This window comes from Lepisma saccharinum, chromosome 10 (genome assembly GCF_977018435.1).
Source record: "Lepisma saccharinum chromosome 10, izLepSacc3.1, whole genome shotgun sequence".
NCBI lineage: Eukaryota > Metazoa > Arthropoda > Insecta > Zygentoma > Lepismatidae > Lepisma > Lepisma saccharinum.
In genome coordinates this window covers 23,974,672-23,999,209 of record NC_139238.1, presented here as the reverse complement: position 1 = coordinate 23,999,209, position 24,538 = coordinate 23,974,672, and the positions used below count along the sequence as shown (strand labels likewise).

Here is a 24,538-nt window from a genome sequence, read left to right as displayed (position 1 = left end):
AACTTTTAAAAAAAACCAAACTCTGTATGTATTTCACATTATTAATCAATATAATAAACAAGAAACTTATGTAGTAAAGTTTTAAGTGCCTGATATAAAAGTTTCGGCAAAATTCACGTTCTGTTCTCAAGCACTGTCATCGTCCACAGAATAATCCTCACATTTTTTGCACATGAACTGTGGAGATTCTTAAATGTTGGCGCATGTTTCGTGGTACCATACAAAACAAAATCCACATTGATTCCACTCAGCTCCATTTTTGATATGTACATCCTTATTATAGGAGCCAGAACATTCACCACAAAACGTATCATCTGCTCTTCCCTTACTTGTAGAAGGTGCAGTCCCATTAGTTCGGTCGTCAGAAGTTCGACGGTCTTCAACATTGTTGGTTTTCCTTACTGACAATTACTAACGGATAAACCAAAGCAAAGTTCCTGGATTTCAATGAGATATTTCGCGAACTTAGTTTCTACTTTCTTCGATAACACGAATGGCCGTCCAAGTTTAGCAATGTCAATTTCTACATGTGAAGAACGGTCCGAGGTATGCTGATTTACATGGAGCTTGAGGGTACTTCAAGGAATCCCAAACTCTTTTGAAGCCTTATATGTTGTCCAATGATGATGAATTATCATTTTTACGGCACCTTTAAGTTTACGGGGGTCGTAATCACACCGTATGCGAACCTTTCCGTCCTCCACTGCTTGATCTTGCAACACTCCTGTAAAAAAGAACGCCATGTTCAGAAGCTTCTAGCAGGGACATGACCCATTGACAACGGAATTCTCACACAGAAAAAAATACGTCTAAATATGCAGTATTAGCACACGGAATTTCATTTTGATATTACTTATAGCATCTAACCAGTTATTACTTCCCTTCAATACAACATTTTTGTATCAACTTACCTCTTTTCGTTGCTGTTGGTCATTTTCTTTGAAGACTGGCTCCTGCACGCGTCCTTCTTCCGAGACACCATTATGCTCAGTGTAGGTTCGATTCTCGAGGAATGCAGCAACGAAGCAGAGAGAAAACTTCTAGCTCGCTTAGCAATCTTGTGACAATTTTACACAGCAACTATCACAATATTACTATAGTCACAATATTACCAACCTTTACGCTATGTATATTGCATCAGTTTTTCAACTCGCAAAATTTTAGATCTTCATACTTCTTAGTTTTCTAGACATCGACTGTTCCTTCTCAAGGAAGGATGCACGGACCAAGAAATTTCGTCTTCGCAGTGTCAGACACGGACGACGTCGAATAGGGCACATTTTCATGTTTTCGCTAAGAATAAGTAAGATTATTTTGTGTGGGGAGTGTGTTGTATGTTCCACATGCTTTACGACGTTTGTCGTTCGCGATAAAATTTAAAAGGGGCATTTATAGCTAGATTTGGATTCAAACCCAGTACCCTGACTTCGCAACTACTTATTTTGAGGCCGCACTGGACTTATGGCCTGCAAAAGAAACGTCGTTTTAGAAAAATTATCTCGAAAAACAGCTTTGGGATTCCAAATTATGAAAATTACACTGTTTAGATTCTTTTTAGAGCATTCAAATGAATATTTACGTGATTTCCTTTCACTGTCGTCTAGTTATCTGTGACAGCAAATAGCCTTTCGGTGTCTAGAATATCTAGAAAATAAAGGCAAACCACACAAATGTTCGCGTGTAATGCTCTACAAGGAATTCTGAACACATGTAATTTGATTTGACTTCGTTTATTTTACTTCGCATTTCTGCCAGTTTTGGCTAATCGTGAAGATGAGGATGAGTGATTATATACATATATATATACAGGGTGCTCGGAAATTCCCCTTACAAACTCCTAGGGCAAGTAGAGGGCACAGATTAGACAATATTTGGAATAGGAACCCATGTCCGGAAACGCACCGTTTCCGTGCTACAACCATGACAATGTGTCGGATGTGCCTGTGTTGGTATGCAACCGGGTAGGCAGTACATGACGTCAGAAGATCACCTGATGACCTAAAGTGTAATCATTTATTACAACCATATCAAATGAGGTGTTACGTAAGGTACAGAAGTGAATGATGTGTGACTCAGTCCATAATACAAACCAATTTATTTGGTAGCAATGCCAAGGGAACAAAAAAGAAACGTACTATTCATTGATCAACACCTGTGTCGACAGTGGAACGCAACAATTTGTAGACGTCACGTGCCATCAGGTGATTTTCTGACGTCAAGTACTGCCTACCCGGTTGCATACCAACACAGGCACATCCTACACATTGTCATGGTTGTAGCACCACGGAAACGATAAGTTTCCGGACACGGGTTCCTATTCCAAATATTGTCTACTCAGACCCCTCTACTTGCCCTAGGAGTTTGTAAGGGGAATTTCCGAGCACCCTGTGTGTGTATATATATATATATATATATATATATATATGATAAAGGGACACTCACAAAGAACACTCATGCCCAGGTCGGGATTCGAACCCGCGACCACTGGCGTCGTAGCGCGCTGCGATAACCACTCCGCCACGGAGGTTGGCTGGACATATGTAAACTTTTCAGAATTTGGAATATCGGCCTTTTTTTTGGAAAACACAGGAATTTTCGATCCGTCGATTTAGTTTATTTAACGTCGCATTCCTGGCAGTTTTGGCTAATCGCAAAGATTGAGATGAATGGTGATTAGATTAAATGGATGAAGGGACAAACATGTATGGACGGCACAAGACAAGCTTCACAAGAGATTTATACTACGAGTCCAGACGTCAGAGCCTCGTAGCAATATCCGAAAACAACTTCACTGATGTCGACTAAGCGTTCAGGCTGGGCTGGACCTTTGGTCGCCTCGAGGGCAGATGTTTTCAAATGTTCCTCTCCATTGGAAAAAACACTACCACATTCCAAAATCTTAATTACGTGAGATTAGAATTCATTCTAGAGCATTGACGTGAATTTTCGTGTGGTTTGCTTTCGCTCTTACCTACATATTCTCAACAGTTTCGTGATTACGTAAGTCTATTAAACTATTGATAATATCTAGATAACAACAAAAGCAAACCACACGAAAATTCACGTCAGTGCTCTAGAAGAAATTCTAAGCTTATGTAATTGTTCAGATTTAGGAATGTGTGGCACGTCCTTTCCTCTTGTACAAATATTTATTGTTTATAATTACCTTTCTCGTTGCACAAATGTTTATTGTTATTATCGTAATCTCTGTTATTCATTTTGTAATTCGTATGGTATTTAATATTTAAACCTATCACTGATAATGTCAGGATAGTGACTGACCATTATGTACGTATCTTGTATGAGCTGTTGCCATGGGAATTACGTTTGTGTTTTGTATTGGTTTTCGAGGAAAGTGAATGATATTCAACAACAGTTTGGAACATAGATATTAACAATAGAACCTGAACTCAGCAACTTTGGCTGGCTAGAAACTGCAAACGCGGTGTGAGCCATAAAATAAAAACAAGAAGAAGAAAGAAAGAAAGAAAGAAGGCTTTGAGGTTTAAAGAGTGGTTGATAATCCCAAGTAAAATGTAAATAAATAAAAAATAAAGAGTGGTTGATGGAAATGTTTAATACTGTGGTAATATTAATAGTTGTTAATTCAGTGAGTACTGTTTATAAAGAGAGAATTTTGTGACTGGAATTGAGTTAAACCCATATACTTATTTAAGTTGAAGTTTAAAACTACGGTAAAAGGAAATATACTCATTAATGTGATTTGCTTAAGGCAGTTCTTGTTAACGTCACGGCGGATGCCATAGGTTATATGGAACTTAATATCAAGTAGAAATTATAACGAACTTGGTAGAAGAAAATTAAATTGTTATAGAAGATAACATTATAGAAGAAACATCTAGAAAACAAGCTAAAAAGAGTCAGATCTCCTGAAGATGATCAAGTTCCAGCAAAAGCGGTAAGGATGGACAGGTTAGATAATAGAGATAAAGTAAACACGTTTGGAGAAGGTCGAAGAGAAAATAATGTAGACAAGTGTAGAACGTACTATGGTATACATATAATGGGCCATATTTAGTAATAATGACTAGTACAAAACGTGCAGAAAAGAAATTTAACTATGAAAATAGGAAATGAATTGCGAAAGAAAGATATAAGGGTCAGATATATCCAACCAAGTGGTTTATATAGAGCAAAGATTTATTTTACACCAGGAATGAAGCTAACAATTTCATGAAAAATATGCATTTTCATAAAGAAAATAATATTGATGTGTTCATCCCAGAATCCTTATTGGTGAAGGAAGGATTGATATATGGTGCGCCCACTGAATTTGAAGAGGAGGAAATTAAGGAAAGTATTGAAGACCCGACAGTAACATCAGTGGAAAAAATGAAAAAGAGAATTCGAAAAGATTATGGTTCATATTATTTTGTTCCTACTAAGCTAATATCAATCACGTTTAGATCTCAAGATATGCCTAAACAGATTATAGTGGTTAGTCACATTTTCGATGTTACTCCTAAAGTTAGAAATGTGATGCAATGTAAGAAATGTTACAGATTCGCACATTCAGCAGCCATATGCAAGAACAAAGACTGATAAAGCTGAATTGTAATATGCTGTTTTTTATTTGAAATCTTGATGGAACTTCGCACATAATAACACCATTAAGCCTTGTTTCCATGATTATGTAAAACTAAATATGCTGACCAAGTCAGTAATTTATTTTATTAAAAACAAACTAAACGTAACGTTTCAACCTTCTAGCAAGGTCTTCTTTAGACACTATATCATTGTATTTGTATTTATGTTTTTAATAAAATAAATTACTGCCTTGGTCAGCATATTTAGTTTTTCGCACGTAAGTATTTTTATTTTGCTAAGAAGTAAAATATACTTTCTTTTCTTACTGAAAACCTGATTTGGTTTGAACAACGAACGAAGAGGCATCACGTGAATGCTACGAGTCTTCATGTGATCATTTTTATTGTATTGTACTTAAATAATCCTGTTCTTTTGACTGAAAGAACGTGTCATGTGATAGCGGTTTTTCCAAAGGAGAGGTATATTTGTAAACATCTGCCCTGGAGGCGACCAAAGGTCCAGCTGAGCCTTAACCAGTAGACCACGAAGCCCATCAACTGACTGTCAAGCATCCGCAGTTATCATAACCATACGCATTCCTCGGCCGAAAGGAAAGAGTCTTGCGAGCCAAAGTACCACAATAAAATGCAGCACAAACAGGAAAATAATCAATGTTTGGTTCTGTGGGTCTGCACACACGTGAAGTGAAATTCGCAGCTTTCAACGAGAATAGGGAAAAGTTTCGACGCTGAATGAAAATAAAAAATGCACAGACCACGCCCACCTGCCCTAGAATCTGCCTATGCCGCTTCGGATCTGGAGCGCAACTCGGGGAGAACGAAGAGACAGATCATAGCCGGGGACGCTCTTGGTCGACGATCAAAGTTGCGTCTGACAACGAAGGGGTTTTGTTTGATCCGCGTGGTGTGTGACGTGCGGAATTTAAAATGCATTTTTCGGATCTCTGTGCGCTTTGGATGAGATAGTGACTCGTGTTGGATAGGACGAAATGTCAGAGATGGGTAAGTAATGAACGCGCATACAAATGCAATATACACCTATTATGCGCGTAAGTACGAGTTTTGCAGTCTTGATCGAATGTTGACTTGCGATTATTTGACTGTCAACAGACACGAACTAAAATTCAGATACGGAAGTGTAAGGGGTTACGCTTCCACGTAGTACACCCAAATGTCAACCCCACTTCCTTCACTGCATTTTGCAGACTAACGAGGTCCTGGCGACTGGACCCATGGCCAGTATAATCTTCCACGGGACCTGTGTTGTGTGCTGTCCATTTGTGTGTGTGATTGTCCTTTTATCCATTTAATCTTGTCCCCATGCATCCTCATCTTCGCGATTAGTCAAATTGGAAGAAAAGCGAAGTAAAATAAATCCAATCAATCAATCAAATCTAGGTCTGTTACATCTCGTTAGGTTAGTATTAGGTAACGATTCTCCCCCCCCCCACCCCTCTTTAAGTTTCCATCGCTAGCAGTTTCTGACAAATCGATACGTATCGATTGGTTTTGATTCTTGACTATCGAATGATTGAGTTGGTTTATTTTACTTTGCTTCTCTGCCACTCTTAGCTAATCGAGAATATAAGGATTAGTGACGATACGATGAAAGGACACGATAAAAGAACATCCATGCCGGGATTCGAACCTGGGACCCCTGGTGTGGCAGAGAGCTGTGATAACTAGACCTCGGATTTTTAGGTTCTAAAAAGTGTGCTTTTAGGCTCCTAAAATAGGATCTAAAAATCCTAAAATAGGTCCTACAAATCTTAAGTAAGGCTCGAAAAATCTTGAAGTAGGTTTAACTTAAAATAGTTCAAAATTTCTGAAAAATGCTGATTAGGTATAGTCACCAGCAATGAAAATGAGACACCTATATCCTGAAATACGCACTATCTTGTATAACTGTATAACGTTATGTGTGTTGCCTAACCCTACGGGAATGGCAGAACTTACCATTGGAAATGTCCTATTACAATCCACTCTTTGCCGTATAGTTAGACAACAATCTTTTTTCATGTTATCCACAGTCAAACTTCGCAATTTTGTCTGTGAGGATCATCTTGTATGCTGAAAATAATATTTCAACAAAAACATAGTCAGTGGTGCAAACTTCAATGCTGAAATGTTAGTTTGCAATGCGTGAATGCCACAAAGCACTAAAGTGACGCGAAAGTGAGCAACACCGCACAGGTGAGACCACTTTGGATTGTACAGTGTCTCTCAAAAGTTTTAGGACAACGACATTTTAAACTAGGCAACCCAATTTACACAAGGCGTTGGTGGGTTGCGTGCAGAGTTAGGCTCAATTTCAGGGTTGCCACATGCACAATAGATATTTATAAAACACACGAAAGAAATAAAAACAAGTATTATTGTATAAAATTATTAAAAATATCACTATTATATCGCAAGTGATAAAATTCTTTTTCACAGAAAAACATAGGTTTTATAGTATTTCATCGCTGATGAGTCTACAGAAAGGAAAAAAGGTGAGAGAAACAAGAGGTGACAAAGAAGAGGAGAAAGAGAAAGCGAAAGGAAAAGAGGAAAAGTAGAGGAGAGAAGAAGAGAAGAAAGAGAGGATAGACGAGGAGAGGAGATGTAGTGAGGAGAATGGAAAAAAATTCTAGGAGAGATGAGGAAAATGGAGCAAAGAAGAGAAAAGAGAAGGAAAACGAGATGAGAGAAGAGGAGACGAGAAGAGGGGAGTGGAGAGTAGAGTAAAGGAGAGAAAAATAGAAGAACGAAAAGAAGAGGAGTAGAGTGCAGTGGTGTCGGAAATCTAAGACAGGAGAGGAGATAGGAGGAGTGGAAATGAGTGGGATGGAGATAAGATGCGAGAAAAGTAGGGAAGGCGATATGAGATAAAAGCAGAGCAGAAGAAGGGGAGAGAAGAAGGAGAAGAGAAGAGAAGAACAGAAGGGACTGAAGAGAAGAGGTAGTTGCAGAAAATATCGTCTCAGTGTCAAGAATTGATGCATTGGTCAAATTATCGACATGAAACATTCAATAACATTTTGAATTGTATTGGAGAATGTATTAGATCGGTTCGAAATGCCTTTTGGCTTAGTTCAGAGCAAGGTAAAATTTTCCATGTAAGATCTTTGATTTTACCTGAAATTATACCACTAAAAACATGAATGTAATTTTAATATTTATAAGAATTATCCAATTTTTGTCCATTACTCGGTTCGTTGAAATGGAGATTTTGTAATTTAATATTTCCCCTCCCCCCATCGTTAATTCCAAACTGAATCATTCCGTTTCACAGAGTGTGGACAATGAACACAATGATATATGTCTAAAACTTACGAAAATTTTCTGCCACCGGAAGGGTTTGAACCTACGACCATCAGATTCACAGTCCTGAACGTTAAACACTACCCTACAAGCTTTCGCTCCTGAAAATAAGTAGAAGGAGCTGACCAATGTGAAATGTCGATGCAACTCTCCTCCTACATGTAATGTGCAAACAATACTTGTTTGTAACAAAGAAAAAAGAATGTAGTAAGACTCGGCGAAATCATTTAATGGAGAATTGCACATGATGAGAACTTTTCATTCGATATTTGCGGAGGTATCCTTGCATTGAACTCGAGTGGGAAAAGGGGTAAAATTAGTATGTCCTGAATTGCCACAAATATAAATAGTTATTTCATTAATATTTGTCAATGTCTTTGAAGCAGTACACAATTATCGTTAGAGTATCATAATTCACGATCTTATACATGAAAATATCCCTTTGAACGTGTGTCAATTCATTTATTTGTTTATTTTTTTATAAAATCCATATGCAGAACAATGTAGCCACTATACACTGCTATTACAAATAATGTTACCATGCTCTTGTTTATAATAAAAGGAGAATTAAAAAAAAGAACACCGCCTAAGGAGAATCGAACCTCGGACCGCTAGCAGACTAATAAAGAACACCATGCCCTGTAAATGTCGTTGTACATGTAGTTGAACTTTTACTTTAATTTTGAATTGCTTTCTTTTAGTATGGCAGATATATTCGAGAAATAATTTTCGAAGTGATGAAGAAAAACGAGAATATTTTTAGTTGTGAAAATGCGAATTGTGATTAATAATAAGATAATAATAACCCATAGCTCTACAGCCCGATGAGGGCTTTGGCTTACCTACCGACTGCTGGTCTCCCTCCCACACTGTTCCTCCGTCACCTGTTGTAGCGTGGAGATCTTAGACCAGTATTGGAGTGTCGGGGGATCAGCCCGACGAACCCCCAGCCGTTGCAGGTCTTCTCGATCGGGTTACGCTCACTCACTCGGAGCTTCCCAATTTCCTCACGATGGTGGGTTGCCACCGGCCCTATACGTAGGCCGAATAAATTCCGACCAGAACCGGATTCGAACCTACGCCGCAGCGAACGATCTCAAGACGAGTGAACGCCTTAACCCGCTCGACTACGGAGGAGGACTATTATTGTGATTAGACATTATTAATGGAAAACATCTAGAGGCTTGAACATTGCAGGACGATATTCTTTTCCTATGATACTGCAATAGACGAAATGCTTGTTTACTGACGCAAATCCCGTGTTCAGAACAGTCTTATGAAATGTATTTGCTGTTCCGTAAGGTAACACGAAATAATTACACCGTTTGCGAACTACCAAATCTTCGCAGCGTTAGACGTAAACAGGCAGAAAATTTTATTCATAAAATCACTTCATATTTGATAGTATTAGTGAAGAGAGACTCGTGGGACACTGTGTTAAGGTAAATCCTTCTTATTTTTCTTCCTCGAAGAACAACAATTTTTAAAGTAGAGCAACAGTCGTTCCGCTCTTTCTTATTTCTTTTAAATTCTTCCACATTCCTTTAGTTGGGTTAAAAATAAATAAAAATATTGCTTGCATTTCTGTCATTGACGTAGACTAGGCCCTTACGCAGGATTTCTTTGAGGGAGGTGCCAGACTCAAATTTATTTATATATATATATATATATATATATATATATATATATATATATATATATATATATATATATATATATAAGAGAGAGACAGATATTACCAAATAGTTCAAATAGTGCAGGCGCCATTGAAAAGTCATGATAATTCTGTGTTTAGAAAATAATATATTTATAAATTGAATGTTGCGCACTAGGAATTATTATTACAATAAAGAACATGTCTAATTGTGAGTTAAGAAAAAGACAATAATAAAGAGACATCTCGCATCACGATTGCAGTTCGAAAAAGTCGGGAAAGGGATTGAAAGTAATGCACTGTCCTGACTAAATCGGTGAATTGGACGTCTTGTAGCCTTGCATTATAAAACTAAAACCATCCAATATTGCAGCCTGAAGACTTTTGTGCAAGAAACAGATTAATTTATGTAAGAACAAAATTGAAATTTTTACACATTTCTAAAATCGACGATGTTATTTTCGTAGTTATTTATAGGTTCACATTTAAATATTTCAGGGTTCGAGGGGGCATGGCCCCCATGCCCCCCCCCCGGGTACTGACCTGACCTGACGTAGACAGTGGGAGAGAAATTTTGGAGAATCTTTCTATTAAATTTTATTATCAGATAGGTTTATTGACAATCGTGAACTTTTCGTTTAATAGGTAATATTTGGTTTTATACGACGGGGAGAACATTGGTCGAAATTCCTTTCTTGCTCTTTTGAGATAATATATACTTCTACAATAGCAATCGCGTTCGGAAACGGTGAAAAAAAATGACATTGTTTTCAAAGGCAGACAAGCTGGTAGCGTAGCTTGCTCGCGTTCAAAGTGACTCACTCACGCTATTCAAGGCCGCTTCTTATCGCAAAACTGTGCGCCCATACACAGTGTCTGCACCCAGCAAGTTACAAGTGACCAGAGTCGAATTTTAAAGAAAATCTGAAGATGATAGATTTCATCAGAGGCGGCTAGGTGGACACTAGCTCAACATGCAATAGTTTAAGTGATAATTTCTGACAAAAAAGAAACCTTATTGAATAAGTATTGGGATAATAATACGTGTATCCGTTCCTTTTTAACAATGTAAGCTCGAAGACAATCTGTATTCCATTTGTTTGTATTGGCAACTTGGTCAACCGGAGGGTATTATAAGGAACTATTTCGTAGATGTTCATGTAACAGTTATAAATTACAAATAAACTATATTCACAAGCTTAGATGTACTAAGAACGAAGAAATAAATTCAGAGTTAAATTTCAAATGCATGTGTATAGAGAAAATTCTAGAAGTACAGAGCTATATCAGAGTATTGGACTTCTTTTTGCAGGATAACGTTTACAATATTGACGCGACAGAATAATTAAGAACTGTTGCTCCAAGGGAAACAAAGGGCGTAGTGTATTGGTTAGAGTTCTTGAAAGCATTGATTGCTGTCCCAGGTTCGATCCTCTATACTAGGTGTTCTTTCTTTTTTTTTTTTTAAATCCCCTTCTATTAAACAAGAGCATGGTAACATTATTTGTAATAGCAGTGTATAGTGGCTACATTGTTCTGCATATGGATTTTATAAAAAATAAACAAATAAATGAATTGACACACGTTCAAAGGGATATTTTCATGTATAAGATCGTGAATTATGATACTCTAACGATAATTGTGTACTGCTTCAAAGACATTGACATATATTAATGAAATAACTATTTATATTTGTGGCAATTCAGGACATACTAATTTTACCCCTTTTCCCACTCGAGTTCAATGCAAGGATACCTCCGCAAATATCGAATGAAAAGTTCTCATCATGTGCAATTCTCCATTAATGATTTCGGCCGAGTCTTACTACATTCTTTTTTCTTTGTTACAAACAAGTATTGTTTGCACATTACATGTAGGAGGAGAGTTGCATCGACATTTCACATTGGTGAGCTCCTTCTACTTATTTTCAGGAGCGAAAGCTTGTAGGGGTAAGTGTTTAACGTTCAGGACTGTGAATCTGATGGTCGTAGGTTCAAACCCTTCCGGTGGCAGAAAATTTTCGTAAGTTTTAGACACTTATCATTGTGTTCATTGTCCACACTCTGTGAAACGGAATGATTCAGTTTGGAATTAACGATGGGGGGGAGGGGAAATATTAAATTACAAAATCTCCATTTCAACGAACCGAGTAATGGACAAAAATGGATAATTCTTATAAATATTAAAATTACATTCATGTTTTTAGTGGTATAATTTTAGGTAAAATCAAAGATATTACATGGAAAATTTTACCTTGCTCTGAACTAAGCCAAAAGGCATTTCGAACCGATCTAATACATTCTCCAATACAATTCAAAATGTTATTGAATGTTTCATGTCGATAATTTGACCAATGCATCAATTCTTGACACTGAGACGATATTTTCTGCAACTACCTCTTCTCTTCAGTCCCTTCTGTTCTTCTCTTCTCTTCTCCTTCTTCTCTCCCCTTCTTCTGCTCTCTCTTTATCTCATATCGCCTTCCCTACTTTTCTCGCATCTTATCTCCATCGCACTCTTTCCACTCCTCCCTATCTCCTCTCCTGTCTTAGATTTCCGACACCACTGCACTCTACTCCTCTTCTTTTCGTTCTTCTATTTTTCTCTCCTTTACTCTACTCTCGACTCCCCTCTTCTCGTCTCCTCTTTCTCTCATCTCGTTTTCCTTCTCTTTTCTCTTCTTTGCTCATTTTCCTCATCTCTCCTAGAATCTTTTTCCATTCTCTCACTACATCTCCTCTCCTCGTCTATCCTCTCTTTCTTCTCTTCTTCTCTCCTCTACTTTTCCTCTTTTCCTTTCGCTTTCTCTTTCTCCTCTTCTTTGTCACCTCTTGTTTCTCTCACCTTTTTTCCTTTCTGTAGACTCATCAGCGATGAAATACTATAAAAACCTATGTTTTTTCTGTGAAAAAGAATTTTATCACTTGCGATAGATATTTTTAATAATTTTATACAATAATACTTGTTTTTATTTCTTTCGTGTGTTTTATAAATATCTATTGTGCATGTGGCAACCTGAAATTGAGCATAACTCTTGCACGCAACCCACCAACGCCTTGTGTTAAATTGGGTTGCCTAGTTTAAAATGTCGTTGTCCCTAAAACTTTTGAGAGACACTGTACAACAGTGGAACCAGACATTTTGCTTCGGAAAATCCCCAATGGACTCGAGGAAGGGAAATCGACAGAGAGTACGTTTTCAAACACGTTCGTCATTAAACTTTTTCGTGACTAAACAAAGGAAATGCCTCTGTGTGACTTAAAAATCCTGTAAAACCTTCAAAAATATATATAAAAAAAACTGAAAAAATGTGTTTTTTTTTTTTAGGTTTTAATAGGTTGTAACAAGCAAATAGGTTATTTGGCACTAAAAAACTTCATCAGTTGTTGCGTTTTTTAACGAAACTCTGACATAACTTTTATTTCTAATACTGCTAAGGAAATAGGTTGAAAAGACCTAAAAGTTGAAGAGGCCTCCTAATAAGGTAATAAATATATACTGCTTTGGAAGCCTTCGGGGGAAGGACTTTTTTCCAAGACTGGACATTGAAATATTAGGTGACAACTTGTGTCGTTGCAATTTGAGTTGAATGTACTGTGGAAATGGAATTTATTAGCAGATACATTATCATTATGCAGTGATGTTGTCATGCTGATGTATGTACACTCCTTTTAGATTAGTGGCTAATATTTCTATCTTATAAAATGTGCCACTTCATGTGAATAGGAGTGTACCTCCCCGGTGGCTTAGCGGTAACATTACTGCCTTATAATCAATATTTCTACTCGGCATACCCACCCTAGGAATCGAACCTGGGCACCAGCGTTGACAGTCAGACACCCTACCGAAAGGACTACCGCTTCATTATTCCACATTAACTTCAATTGACGATAAACTATAACCCCTTAAACTATTGGACCAGTCCCGATTAGCTTATCTGTGCATAAAGTGGACTTACAAACTCAAAATAGCAGCATTGAAATGAAAGTATTTGTTTGTTTTTTATATCACTATTGGTTGAGTAATGAGTCGTTAAGAAATCCATTCATTGGGTGGAACATCTTCAGCGATGTTTGCTTGGGACAAATGAACGACGTTGAGTCCCATCTTGATAAGAGCGGTCTAGTTTCCATTAGGTACTGACTCTATATAGCAACATTCGACAATTTATTCTACTCTTTCCCGGGAAATCTGAGCAATCGAACGAAAAAAAAGTATCGAGTGTAAACGCGGCGGCAACTACCAGCCGTTTGCTGCGGCGCTCACTGCGTTATGCGCTGCCTTGCCTCCCGCTCGGATTCCCTACCGGAGAGTGTGCACGCATAAGGTATCTTCAGGTTGCGCTGCACCACTTCCAAGCTTCCTTGCTTTCCTTTTGGAATGGGTTTCATTAACATGAAATTGGTGGATTAAGGCACATTGAAACATGCCACATTCTCTCGGGAGCAGAACCAGTGTTGTTAAAGATCCAGGAATTTTAAATAAATTCAATTCCGGTCCGGGACAGAAAATCAGCAAGCGTAAATGGGTTCTGGACCGTAAAAAGTATTTCAATTAGGTCCAGGAACCTTTCTTCCGGATCAATTTCTTTTCTCCGGCTGAATTTAAATTCAGTCCGGGAACCTTTTCTCCGGCTGAATTTAAATTCAGTCCGGGAACCTTTTCTCCGGCTGAATTTAAATTCAGTCCAGGAACCTTTTCTCCGGCTGAATTTAAATTCAGTCCAGGAACCTTTTCTCCGGCTGAATTTAAATTCAGTCCAGGAACCTTTTCTCCGGCTGAATTTAAATTCAGTCCAGGCACCTTTTCTCCGGCTGAATTTAAATTCAGTCCAGGAACCTTTTCTCCGGCTGAATTTAAATTCAGTCCGGGAACCTTTTCTCCGGCTGAATTTAAATTCAGTCCGGGAACCTTTTCTCCGGCTGAATTTAAATTCAGTCCAGGCACCTTTTCTCCGGCTGAATTTAAATTCAGTCCAGGAACCTTTTCTCCGGCTGAATTTAAATTCAGTCCAGGAACCTTTTCTCCGGCTGAATTTAAATTCAGTCCGGGAACCATTTCTCTGGCTGAATTTAAATCGGTCCAGGAACCTTTTTTCCGGCTATATAAATTCGGTCCAGGAACATTTTTTCAGGATCAATTTAAATACGGTCCAGGAACCTTTCTTGAATGAAACAATACGCAACTTGGACCGAATTTATTTTGTGCTGAAAAAAAGAGATTCCGGTCCTGCAGTGGAACCCAATAGTACCCATCGGAATTTACAGGTTCATGTCCCTTTAACAACCCTGAGCACAATCCTTGGCATCGGAGTGTTGTAAGGCACTCTACCCCCCTTTCCCCTCCCCCAAACCACGGCGCACGTTCCAGAAGGATGAACGCTGCTGAACGAACAATGGACGCAAAAAAGGCAAACCGATATATTGATCGACAATTAAAATTGCATAGGCTCATTAGCACGGGCCAGTGCACTCTTTTATGAGAATGCACCAACTCGTGAAATTACAAAGTTTCTGACGTACAAAGATAACTAACTGATTTAAGAACAAAAAAAATGGTAAAAGGACCAGCCCTAAATGCGATACAGTGAAAATAACAAACCAGCTGGCTGAAGTGGAAATCAAAACCATTAAAATGGTTGCGCAAACCGAGAATCGAACCCTAGTTCTCGTCATTACGAGGCAGTATCCGTTAGTGCTAGACTAATCGAAAGTCAAAATACTCCTTAAAGTAAAAAAGGTAAGGTAAGGTAAAGTTTTCCGTGCATATAACACCGTACCATGAAGGCACATTTAGGGGATGTGGAGGTGATATGATCAGCACCAGGCTCCGGCCACATTTACCCCCCCGGCCCCAAGGTACCCATTGATTTGAGGCTGGGTAAACATCAGAAACGCTTTTTACGGGGACAAGGCCGGAAAAATTCCGACGTTAACTTAGATCACAAAACCGGGAATCGAACCCAGGTCTCCCGCGTGGCAATCAGACACCCTACCGACTACACCACAGCGGCTCCTTGAATATTGAAATTAATTGTTCGGTAAAGTTTTCATTGTGTAGTGTTTTTTTACAGATTATTTATGAAAAAAAAATATCCTCCCTCTGTCCTTTCGCTCTGTGCGTGCGTGTGTGTATGAGTGTGTTGCACATATTGCCAAATGAGCCATTCTCATTACGTATGAAATATTTAACTGGGCTACAACAGTTAAAGGGAAACATGCTATACAACATAGAAGACTGCAGACATTTAAAGAGAGAGAAGTAACTTCTATTTTTTAATTTGTATGCTATACAACATAGAAGACTGCAGAAATTTAGAGAGAGAGAAGTCAGTTCTATTTTTTGTTTGTATGCTATACAACATAGAAGACTGCAGAAATTTAGAGAGAGAGAAGTCAGTTCTATTTTTTTATTTGTATGCTATACAACATAGAAGACTGCAGAAATTTAAAGAGAGAGAAGTCAGTTCTATTTTTTATTTGTATGCTATACAACATAGAAGATTGCAGAAATTTAAAGAGAGAGAAGTCAGTTCAATTTTTTATTTGTATGCTATACAACATAGAAGACTGCAGAAATTTAGAGAGAGAGAGAAGTCAATTCTATTTTTTTATTTTTAAATTTTTATTTGTGCCAAACCTCACTGCTTGTTTTCTAAATGCTTGTTAAAAAAGAAAAGTAAAAAGGGAAGCAATTGGTACGTGGACAATATTAGCACAGACGGCCTCAACACTGAGATACGCAATGCCAGCTAGAAACAGAAGATTCGCTCCTGCAGTAATTCCAATTCATAAACGCTTGGTATTTGGTATTTCTCTTATTTTCGTCGCTTTTCTGCCACTCTATGACGACACTTGATGATGACTGGATGAAACTAATGAAGGGATACAAAGAAGGCACTTTCTCAGACCGGGGATCGAATCTGGAACGTCTGGTGGCGAGATCTTGAGTCTATGAACCGAAGTGTTCGGTCGCCGAGGCAACTATAATTCGTGGAGAGGGGATGTAATATTTGGGAAATCAATGTGTCATCCCCGCAAAAAATACTTGTAGATTTCATCCCATTTTATAACAATCCACTGACATTTTTTCTTCTTCTTTTTTTTGTATGCAAATTTGTATGTTACCCGTTAGTAACCTTTACTATTGCCTGCCAGTTCTAAGAACCTATGACATTAAATCTTATGATAACATTTAGGCGCACTTTAGAAACCAGAATATTTACATTCTAAGGAAACCCAAACCCATACACAAGAAGAGCTATTGAACTGCAAATAGTAACACTGAGAAAACGTGACCAAATATCTATTGCGCGTTCAACTCAATGACTGCGTGTGGCGAGAAATGTGATCATGGGCGTCGCCAGAAATTTTTGGCAGGGGGGGGGGGGGGTCGGGCAATTGATGAAAGTTGACTAGCAGGTAAAATAACAATGAGTATTATTACAACGGTTATTAATGTCTTTATACAATAATAAATATTATAAACGAATAAAAACAAATTTTATTCGAAATAAAAATAATAATTATTATTATATAAATGTGGAGACTCGATCCACCAAACTAGTTAATACCAGCACAATTATTTTCCATTATTTATTTTGCATTTCATGCAGTTAGTATCTGAAATGCATTTTGATATCAACTTTGGCACGTCTCGTTCAAGAAAAGGCTTTAAATTATAGAGGGATTGTTTTCATAAAGTTTGTTGTGTGACCTCTCATCTACAGCTGTGATTATTAGAATTTTGAAGACTGCGGAACCATTTGAAGGGCTCGGGTATAAAACATGGGAAGTGACATTTTGGTCATTTCCGAGTTTATTAAGAAAAAAAGTTACTAGAAGCTATACTATACTGTAGATAAATTATTTTCGTGTTGTGTTATACTTCAGAAGGCTTCACCGAGTCCAATGCAAATTGTATGGCATGGCAATTTCACTCGAAAATTGAAGGATGGCACATTTTACTTTGTAACTCAGAAATTACCAAAATGTCACTTACCATGTTTTACACCCAAGCCCTTCATTTGTTCTTTGGATGAAATCATAGAATATAACCTTGTGCCTGTATTTTGCACTCAATGTTTTCGATGCATTTTTACTTTGATTATTCTGTTCGAATACTAACAAAATGAACTTTTTTTTCTGTTCTTAACAATAAGAGTAACAAACTTTCGGCTTTCTTGTATCCTTATATGAACGATGTCAATTTCCAGGGGGAGGGGTTTCACCGACCCGTTCGACCCCCCCCCCCTTCCCTCCCCACGCCCATAAATGTGATCTACATACCTCCAAAGGAATAAGGCTGACGATATCAACTCTTCTTGTCATGGCGGTAGGTTTTCGGACTTTATTTGGCAATGGACAGAAAACTTCAAACGTGAAGCAGGATGCAATTGTCTTAAAGGTTAATGAACCGTTTTTCCGAATGATTTTGCAGTGGTGTCTGTGTTCCATAGTTAAGAAATGGTATATTATATGCTTTCAGCCCCATTTTATTTGGCGGGGATAAAAAGATCCCGGCCAGGAATTACAAAATGTTTCTTCTGCCTGGGATAAGTCCCGCCTTCACCCCAGTTAATTCGCACACTGATTTTGGCCAACCATTTTTTTGGACATTAGTATATCACTCAGTTGCATGTTCCGCCTAACACGATGTAGAACATACGTTTCCTCTGTTCAGAAGCCAAGTCCTTGTGCCCCATCGTACTCAAACACAACGTCTGTTTACCGTCCAATGACCTTGACTTGTTCACCGTGAAGAGCTGATGGGTGTGAAATACCTCTGTGGTTATCACATTACCAAACTTGCTACTACAACACGATCATACACAAATAGCCTGCAGGAAATCGACATAATTTGGGAAATTAAGGACAATTGAAGTATGTTCACTAACGATCCAACGGTAGCACAGCAGGTACATTAATGCAATATACAGTGTTGTTGTAGAAAGAATACCAATTTCAAGGGTAATTCCAGGTTTCTCCTCAAATTCCAAGTCTATATTCTTCTTAAATAATGTAAATAACTTTTCTCCTTATTGTAGAGCATATTTCTTGGAAAATGTTTTAAAAATCAAATATTCATCTAATTTCAATCACTACCACACTTCTTGGACTTTTCTTTTTTGTTATGGCCCATCAGTATACAGGTTGACCATAAAGTCTAGTCCGTAAAGAAGAAATGATTACAAATGTACTATAGATGTAATAATTTTTAAGCCTACTGTGGAAGTGCTGGCGCATTCTGACAAGTAGAGCATCACCATCCACTGGGTCTGGTGCGAGGCACACCCAGCTTCAACTAAAACGCCAAAACTAAATGTTATTACCTCTCCTCACCCCTGCCTTATTCCTAGCTTTTTAGTATTTTTCCCCGTTCTTTTAAGTGTGGAAATCATAAATGCAGTTGCTCCATTTTTTTTTTTTTTTGCAGTATGTCTTGTATGTGGGAGATGAATTTATTTCTTAAAAAAAAAAACACTTGGAGATATGCACTTTGCATTCTTATTTCAGTGGCGTTATTCTGCCACTTTTAGTTAACCGTACGATGAAGATAGGTAATTAAATTGATCGATTCGTTTTATTTTACTTCGCGTTCCTGCCACTTTTGGCTAATCGCGAAGATGAAAATGAAAAGTGATAAGATGAAATTGGTAAACGAAAAATTACAAACATACTCTATGTGATCAGAAGTATCCGGACACCCACCTGAAAATAAAGTACAAGTTTGGGCAACCCTCCATCGGGAATACTGGCAGTCAATAAAGTGTTGGCCCACCCTTAGCCTTGATGACAGCGTTCACTCTCACAGGCATACTTTCAATCAGGTGCCGGAAGGTTTCCTGAGGAATGGCAGCCCATTCCTCGCAGAGCGCCAAAGTGAGAAGAGGTATTGATGTGGATCGGTGTGGTCTAGCACGAAGTCGGCATTCCAAAACATCCCAGAGATGTTCTATGGGATTCAAATCAGGACTCTGCGCAAGCCAGTTCATTAGTGGGACGTTGTTGTCGTCAAACCACTCCCCCCAAAGTCCTGCAGTATGGACGGGTGCTCGGTCGTGTTGAAAGACACAATGGTCATCCCCGAACTGGTCTTCCACGGTAGGCAGCATGAAAGCTGTTAAAATGTCAACGTAAGCTTGTGCCGTGACATTGCCATGTAAAGCAACAAGGGGGCCAAGCCCCCTCCAGGAGAAACATGACCATACTGTAACCCCGCCACCTCCGAATTTCACTGTCGGCACTATACAGGCTGTTAGATGTCGTTCACCAGGCATTCGCCACACCCACACCCTACCATCGGATCGCCACATTGTGTACTGTGATTCATCACTCCACACAAAGGTTTTCCACTGTTCTATGGTCCAGTTTCGACGCTCCTTGCACTACATGAGGCGGCGTTTGACATTTGTCTGGGTGATGTTTGACTTATGGGCAGCTGTTCGGCCATGCAAACCAAGTTGTCGCACCTTGCGCCAAACAGTAATGGTGCTTGGAGTAAATCCTGATGCAGTTCGGAATTCCTGTGTGATGATGGCGATGGATGATTGACGATAATGCTGTACGACCCTCTTCAACACTCGATGGTCTCTGGAGGTCAACATGGTAGGTTGACCTGCACGCTTTTGTGTTGAACACATCCCTTCACTATAACATCGGAAACAGTGGACAGAGGGATATTTTGGAGGGTGGAAATCTCATACACAGACTTCCTACACAAGTGGCACCCAACCAACTGACCACGTTGAAAGTCTGCGAGTTCCTCAGACCATCCCATACTGCTGTCTCACACTGTCTGCAGACTACTGAGTTCGCTGACAATGTGTTCCACGCGGTAGATGGCAGTACTGTGTCGCCCTCTATGATAAACACACGTTTTGCGGTGTGTCCGGATACTTTTGATCACATAGAGTACATGGACAGGACACAAGCTTCGAATAGGATTATACTGGCTGCAAGTCCAGACTCCAGTCTAGCTAGTCTGCAACAATTAAGTCCAGGGTACACTACATGGAAGATAAGTTGACATTGGGGTGCCTTCAGGAGCCACTCCTTACATCCCAGATGAAATTAGTGAAGGGACAATCACACCTATGCCGAGATTTGAATCTGGGAACTCCGGTACTTACGCCGGCTGGGAGATGCAGTTACATTACTAACTAATTAATATGGAAATTATATGCATTGCCAGGCAAACCCAACTTATTACTTTGGGAGGAAAGTCACATTTTTATGTACATTTAATCCTCTCGTCCAACGAACAAACTAGCTCTCCATTTCCACTCACACAATGAAATTTGCTGCTATGTCACTCCGCGCATTTGTGGTGAGGGAAGCTTTTGCTTCGATAAAACACTGACATCCATCGGCGTGCGCAGGCCTTCTGATTAAGGGGGGCAAAAGCCATTGATGCAAATTCAATCGGAGAATTTGAATCTCACTGTCTTATTGTATTAATGGGTATGGAAGAGGGAGTATATAAAGTGTGGCCGGAACCGCAGAAATTCGCACTGTATTAGAATTCAAACTTTCGTGGCACCAATGTCCCCCCCCCCGCCCTTTATTTCCTCCGTCTGTGGTTCAAAGACTATTTTACATATAAACACGGTTTCGTTCAACAGATTCCAAACATAATTTATTAATTTCCAACAGTGACGACGAGTAGGGGGCGTGGGGGGCAGTTGCCCCCGCACTATGGCCTCTTAGTGCTAAGTCTTGTCTACAAAGAAAAAGTAAACTGTCCTTGCCCCTCCCCCTACCCACTTTTGTCACCCAATCGCTGGCACTGATTTCCAATGTATGGACAATTTATTCTGTAAACATTTAGAGGTAACATAACTAACGAATGAAGTGTGTGGGAGTGTTAATAACAAAAAATTTGCTAGAGAACGAAATGCATAGTTCAATTTGATAGGAAACAATACACCTTCTTCCCCCTTTCGTGGGCTTGAAAATATTTAATTTTTTAAAGAGTATAATTTTGATTAATAACTGTAATAAGATTCTAAAATCTAAGTGATAGAATTAGGGGGGTAACTGCCCTCTCTTGCCTCCCGTGGGGCCTTCTGTATATTGTGGTCAGCATGCAAGCGTTCATAGTACGCCGTACGCCGAGAGCCTGGACGAGATAACTTGGAACTTACAGGGGTGAGATGAAGTGTATCTGATCCCACACTGCAAGAGGCGCACTGATATCGGAATTAACCACAATAAATAAAGGGGAAATAGTTCTGGCATACAAGAACTCCCATTCGAAGCTCTATCGACGGCCATTCACCTGAACATCTGAAAGTTAAGGTTTTAACTCGAGATTAAAGCTAATTCCAAAAAAAGTTGTGATTACTTTCTGAAAATGACAAACTTTCGAACCAGCAGATTCCGAGAAATATTGCGCGCGTTGGGCATGCTAAATTTTAATGATGACTAAAATTATTCAGAATTTATTCAGAACACAACACGGCTGTCTCGGACGTTATCAAATCTTAATTACTTAAATCTAACCCTTAGAGTGTGTGCTAGACTGGAATTTAAGTAAAAAGCATCGAGGTGAAAGGAGTTATTATGTGCTTTAACCAAAATATGTCGATTTCTGTGGTGGACACTCAACCTCATCGTCGCGGTTAGCGAAAACTTGAAGAAAAGCGACGCTCCATTCCAGAACCTTACCGAATACAAGCTCAACTCTATTAATGTAATTGTAGGAAATTTAGTTTTCAAACTCTTATACCAAATGAGCTTCGTGTATACGTAGTATTTAGTCACACGACTAACATATTAAATCCACGAAAAATAAAGTTATGTTACGGCCGACAACTTGGAAACAACATCGCTAGTAGTGAAAACAGCGTGGACCTATTTTCTTCAGTTTCGTCGTTGAAAAGAATAATTTTGGAATATTTAAAACAAGATTAGCGAGTGTCATATTAGTTAAAATCAGTTGTGTTATACTGGTATCAATCATAATGTACTACTTAGTGTACAATGACGGGCATACATTTCATTGATTACATTTTCCAGCGTGTTCCTTTTTTTTTACCGTGGTTGATTGATTGATTTGGTTTATTTTACTTCGCTTTTTCTGCCACTTCTGGCTAATCGCGAAGATGAGGATGGATGATGATATGATGAAATTGGTGAAGAGACACTCGCAAAGAACACCCATTTCAGGATTCGAACCCGGGACCCCTGCTGTTGCAGCGCTCTGTGGTTACCGCTCTGCCACGGAGGGCGGCCATTTTTATCCTTGGTCTTTTTAAAAAAAACGTAAAAGCGAGGTTAAACTGTAACAATAAAATGACTTTTCATAAACTTACAAATCATGTCAGGAGAAAGAAAACGCTGCAAACGTTTATCGCAAGAGAAGATGGGAAAGACGATATGAAAATGCCTTCGGATTCGTGACGGTAGTTTATCAAGTTCGCGAAAACATTTCCATTTGTGGCCTACATAATAATCAAGCTGCTCCTTGTGGCATGACGTATTAACCCTGTTCTTCGTCATATGGAAAGGGAACGTCCGAGCTTTCTATATTTCAAGGAACGTTGCCAACGGTTCTGACCATACGGACGTGTGATCCAGGCCTGGAGAGAATATTAGTAATATCGAATAGAATGAGTAATGTGTGCAAATACTAAACTGCAATCAGAAAATTCAGCTATTGTGGATAATAATCAGAAATTCCTACAAACTTTAAAATTAATAATGAAGTTATTTGAACACAGGGAACATTTAAAGAAAATTAGTAGAAATATTCCTGAATGCTGCGCCCACACTGCATTGTGTTTGGCAATCGAAACATTTTGTTCCGTGACTTTTGAATCATACTGTAGCTCAGGAAGCGTATGAGATTTTAAAACTTATTATATATTTTTTATTTGACCTGACAAGCCGAAGCCTGATTTGATTCAAACAAAAGACAAGAATTCAACCGCAAATTTCACCGGTACGTTAATCTAACAACTGAATGTTCGGTTTCCTGAAGCGCATTTGCAATGTTCTGTGCTGACATGATCGCATTACTTCCAACTCAACCCCCTCATTCATATGTTCAGAGAAACTAATTAATCCCTTTCATCACGTCAATCCAATGAGGACGCTGCGATTAAGCTGAAGATCTACGTAGAACCATTTCACGAGTTCAGTCGACCGTCAACGACCCGTGTCCGTCAAAATTGTTCTCTGACCTGCAATTTTAGATTCCAATGTTCTGAGAGCTTGTCTATTCGGAACTAATGTTTAGTTCCGTGGGAGTTCGAGCAACACGGTGGCTTTGCATACGCCACAAATCCCCAGGGCACATCTATTGGAAGTCCACTATACCCTGTCCGAGCTAACTGTGGAGCAACACCGCGCATGGCGTCAGAGAAGCGAAGGAAATCTACTGGCCAGGGCGAAGCAGTACACGCTGCTGGGAAGGCTGGTAACTGCAGCCGCTTTCCCCCACTCCACGCAATTCCGTTCCTCTCACGTGTTCATTGGTGGAGCCATCTCGCGTCACTGCTTGCGCAGACTTGTTTTCGTTTGACTGCTCCACAGTTAGCTGGGACAGAGTATAGGTATCCAGTTTTGCATCTTTTTTAATATTCAATTCTGGCAATGCAGTTTTTAGTATCGCGTAATCTAATGTAGAAATGTTTTTTCGTATCCAAAATATGTCGTCGTCGTCGCCTTGTAAACAAGGGGGCCCGGGTTCGATATCCGGTGGAGGCACATAGTGGTTCGAATTCCACTTTAAACTGTAGGTCCAGTTCCGATTAGCCTTACTGTGCATAAAGTGGACTTAAAACACCAAATCAACCAACCAACCAACCAAAATATGTGTGCAAGATATCCATAACGTTCAAAACGATGTGTAATAAAATGTCCAGATTAAGTTCAATCCTAGTCCAGAATATGTCCTTTTCTTATCCACAATGAAATACGAGTAAAAACATCCAAATGGCGTTATTTTATATGTAATGGCCCTTCGAAGTAGTAGTTATTTTTAGTTGTATCCTGTAATTTTGTATAGC

The 24,538-nt window shown here is 38.9% G+C and overlaps 2 protein-coding genes across 5 annotated transcripts in view; one reads left to right on the top strand and one right to left on the bottom strand.

Annotated features, from left to right (window-relative positions):
• The window catches only part of Pi3K68D (phosphatidylinositol-4-phosphate 3-kinase catalytic subunit Pi3K68D), a 418,322-nt gene that overhangs the window by 127,601 nt on the left and 266,183 nt on the right, over positions 1 to 24,538 (bottom strand). The gene's annotated exons all lie outside the window — the stretch shown is intronic.
• The window catches only part of LOC145994252 (uncharacterized), a 31,379-nt gene continuing 12,251 nt past the window's right edge, over positions 5,411 to 24,538 (top strand). Inside the window, exon 1 of the mRNA XM_083130355.1 lies at positions 5,411 to 5,570. Within this exon, the coding sequence (XP_082986481.1) occupies positions 5,558 to 5,570 (13 nt within the window). The 5' untranslated portion in view covers positions 5,411 to 5,557. The remainder of the gene's footprint in view (positions 5,571 to 24,538) is intronic.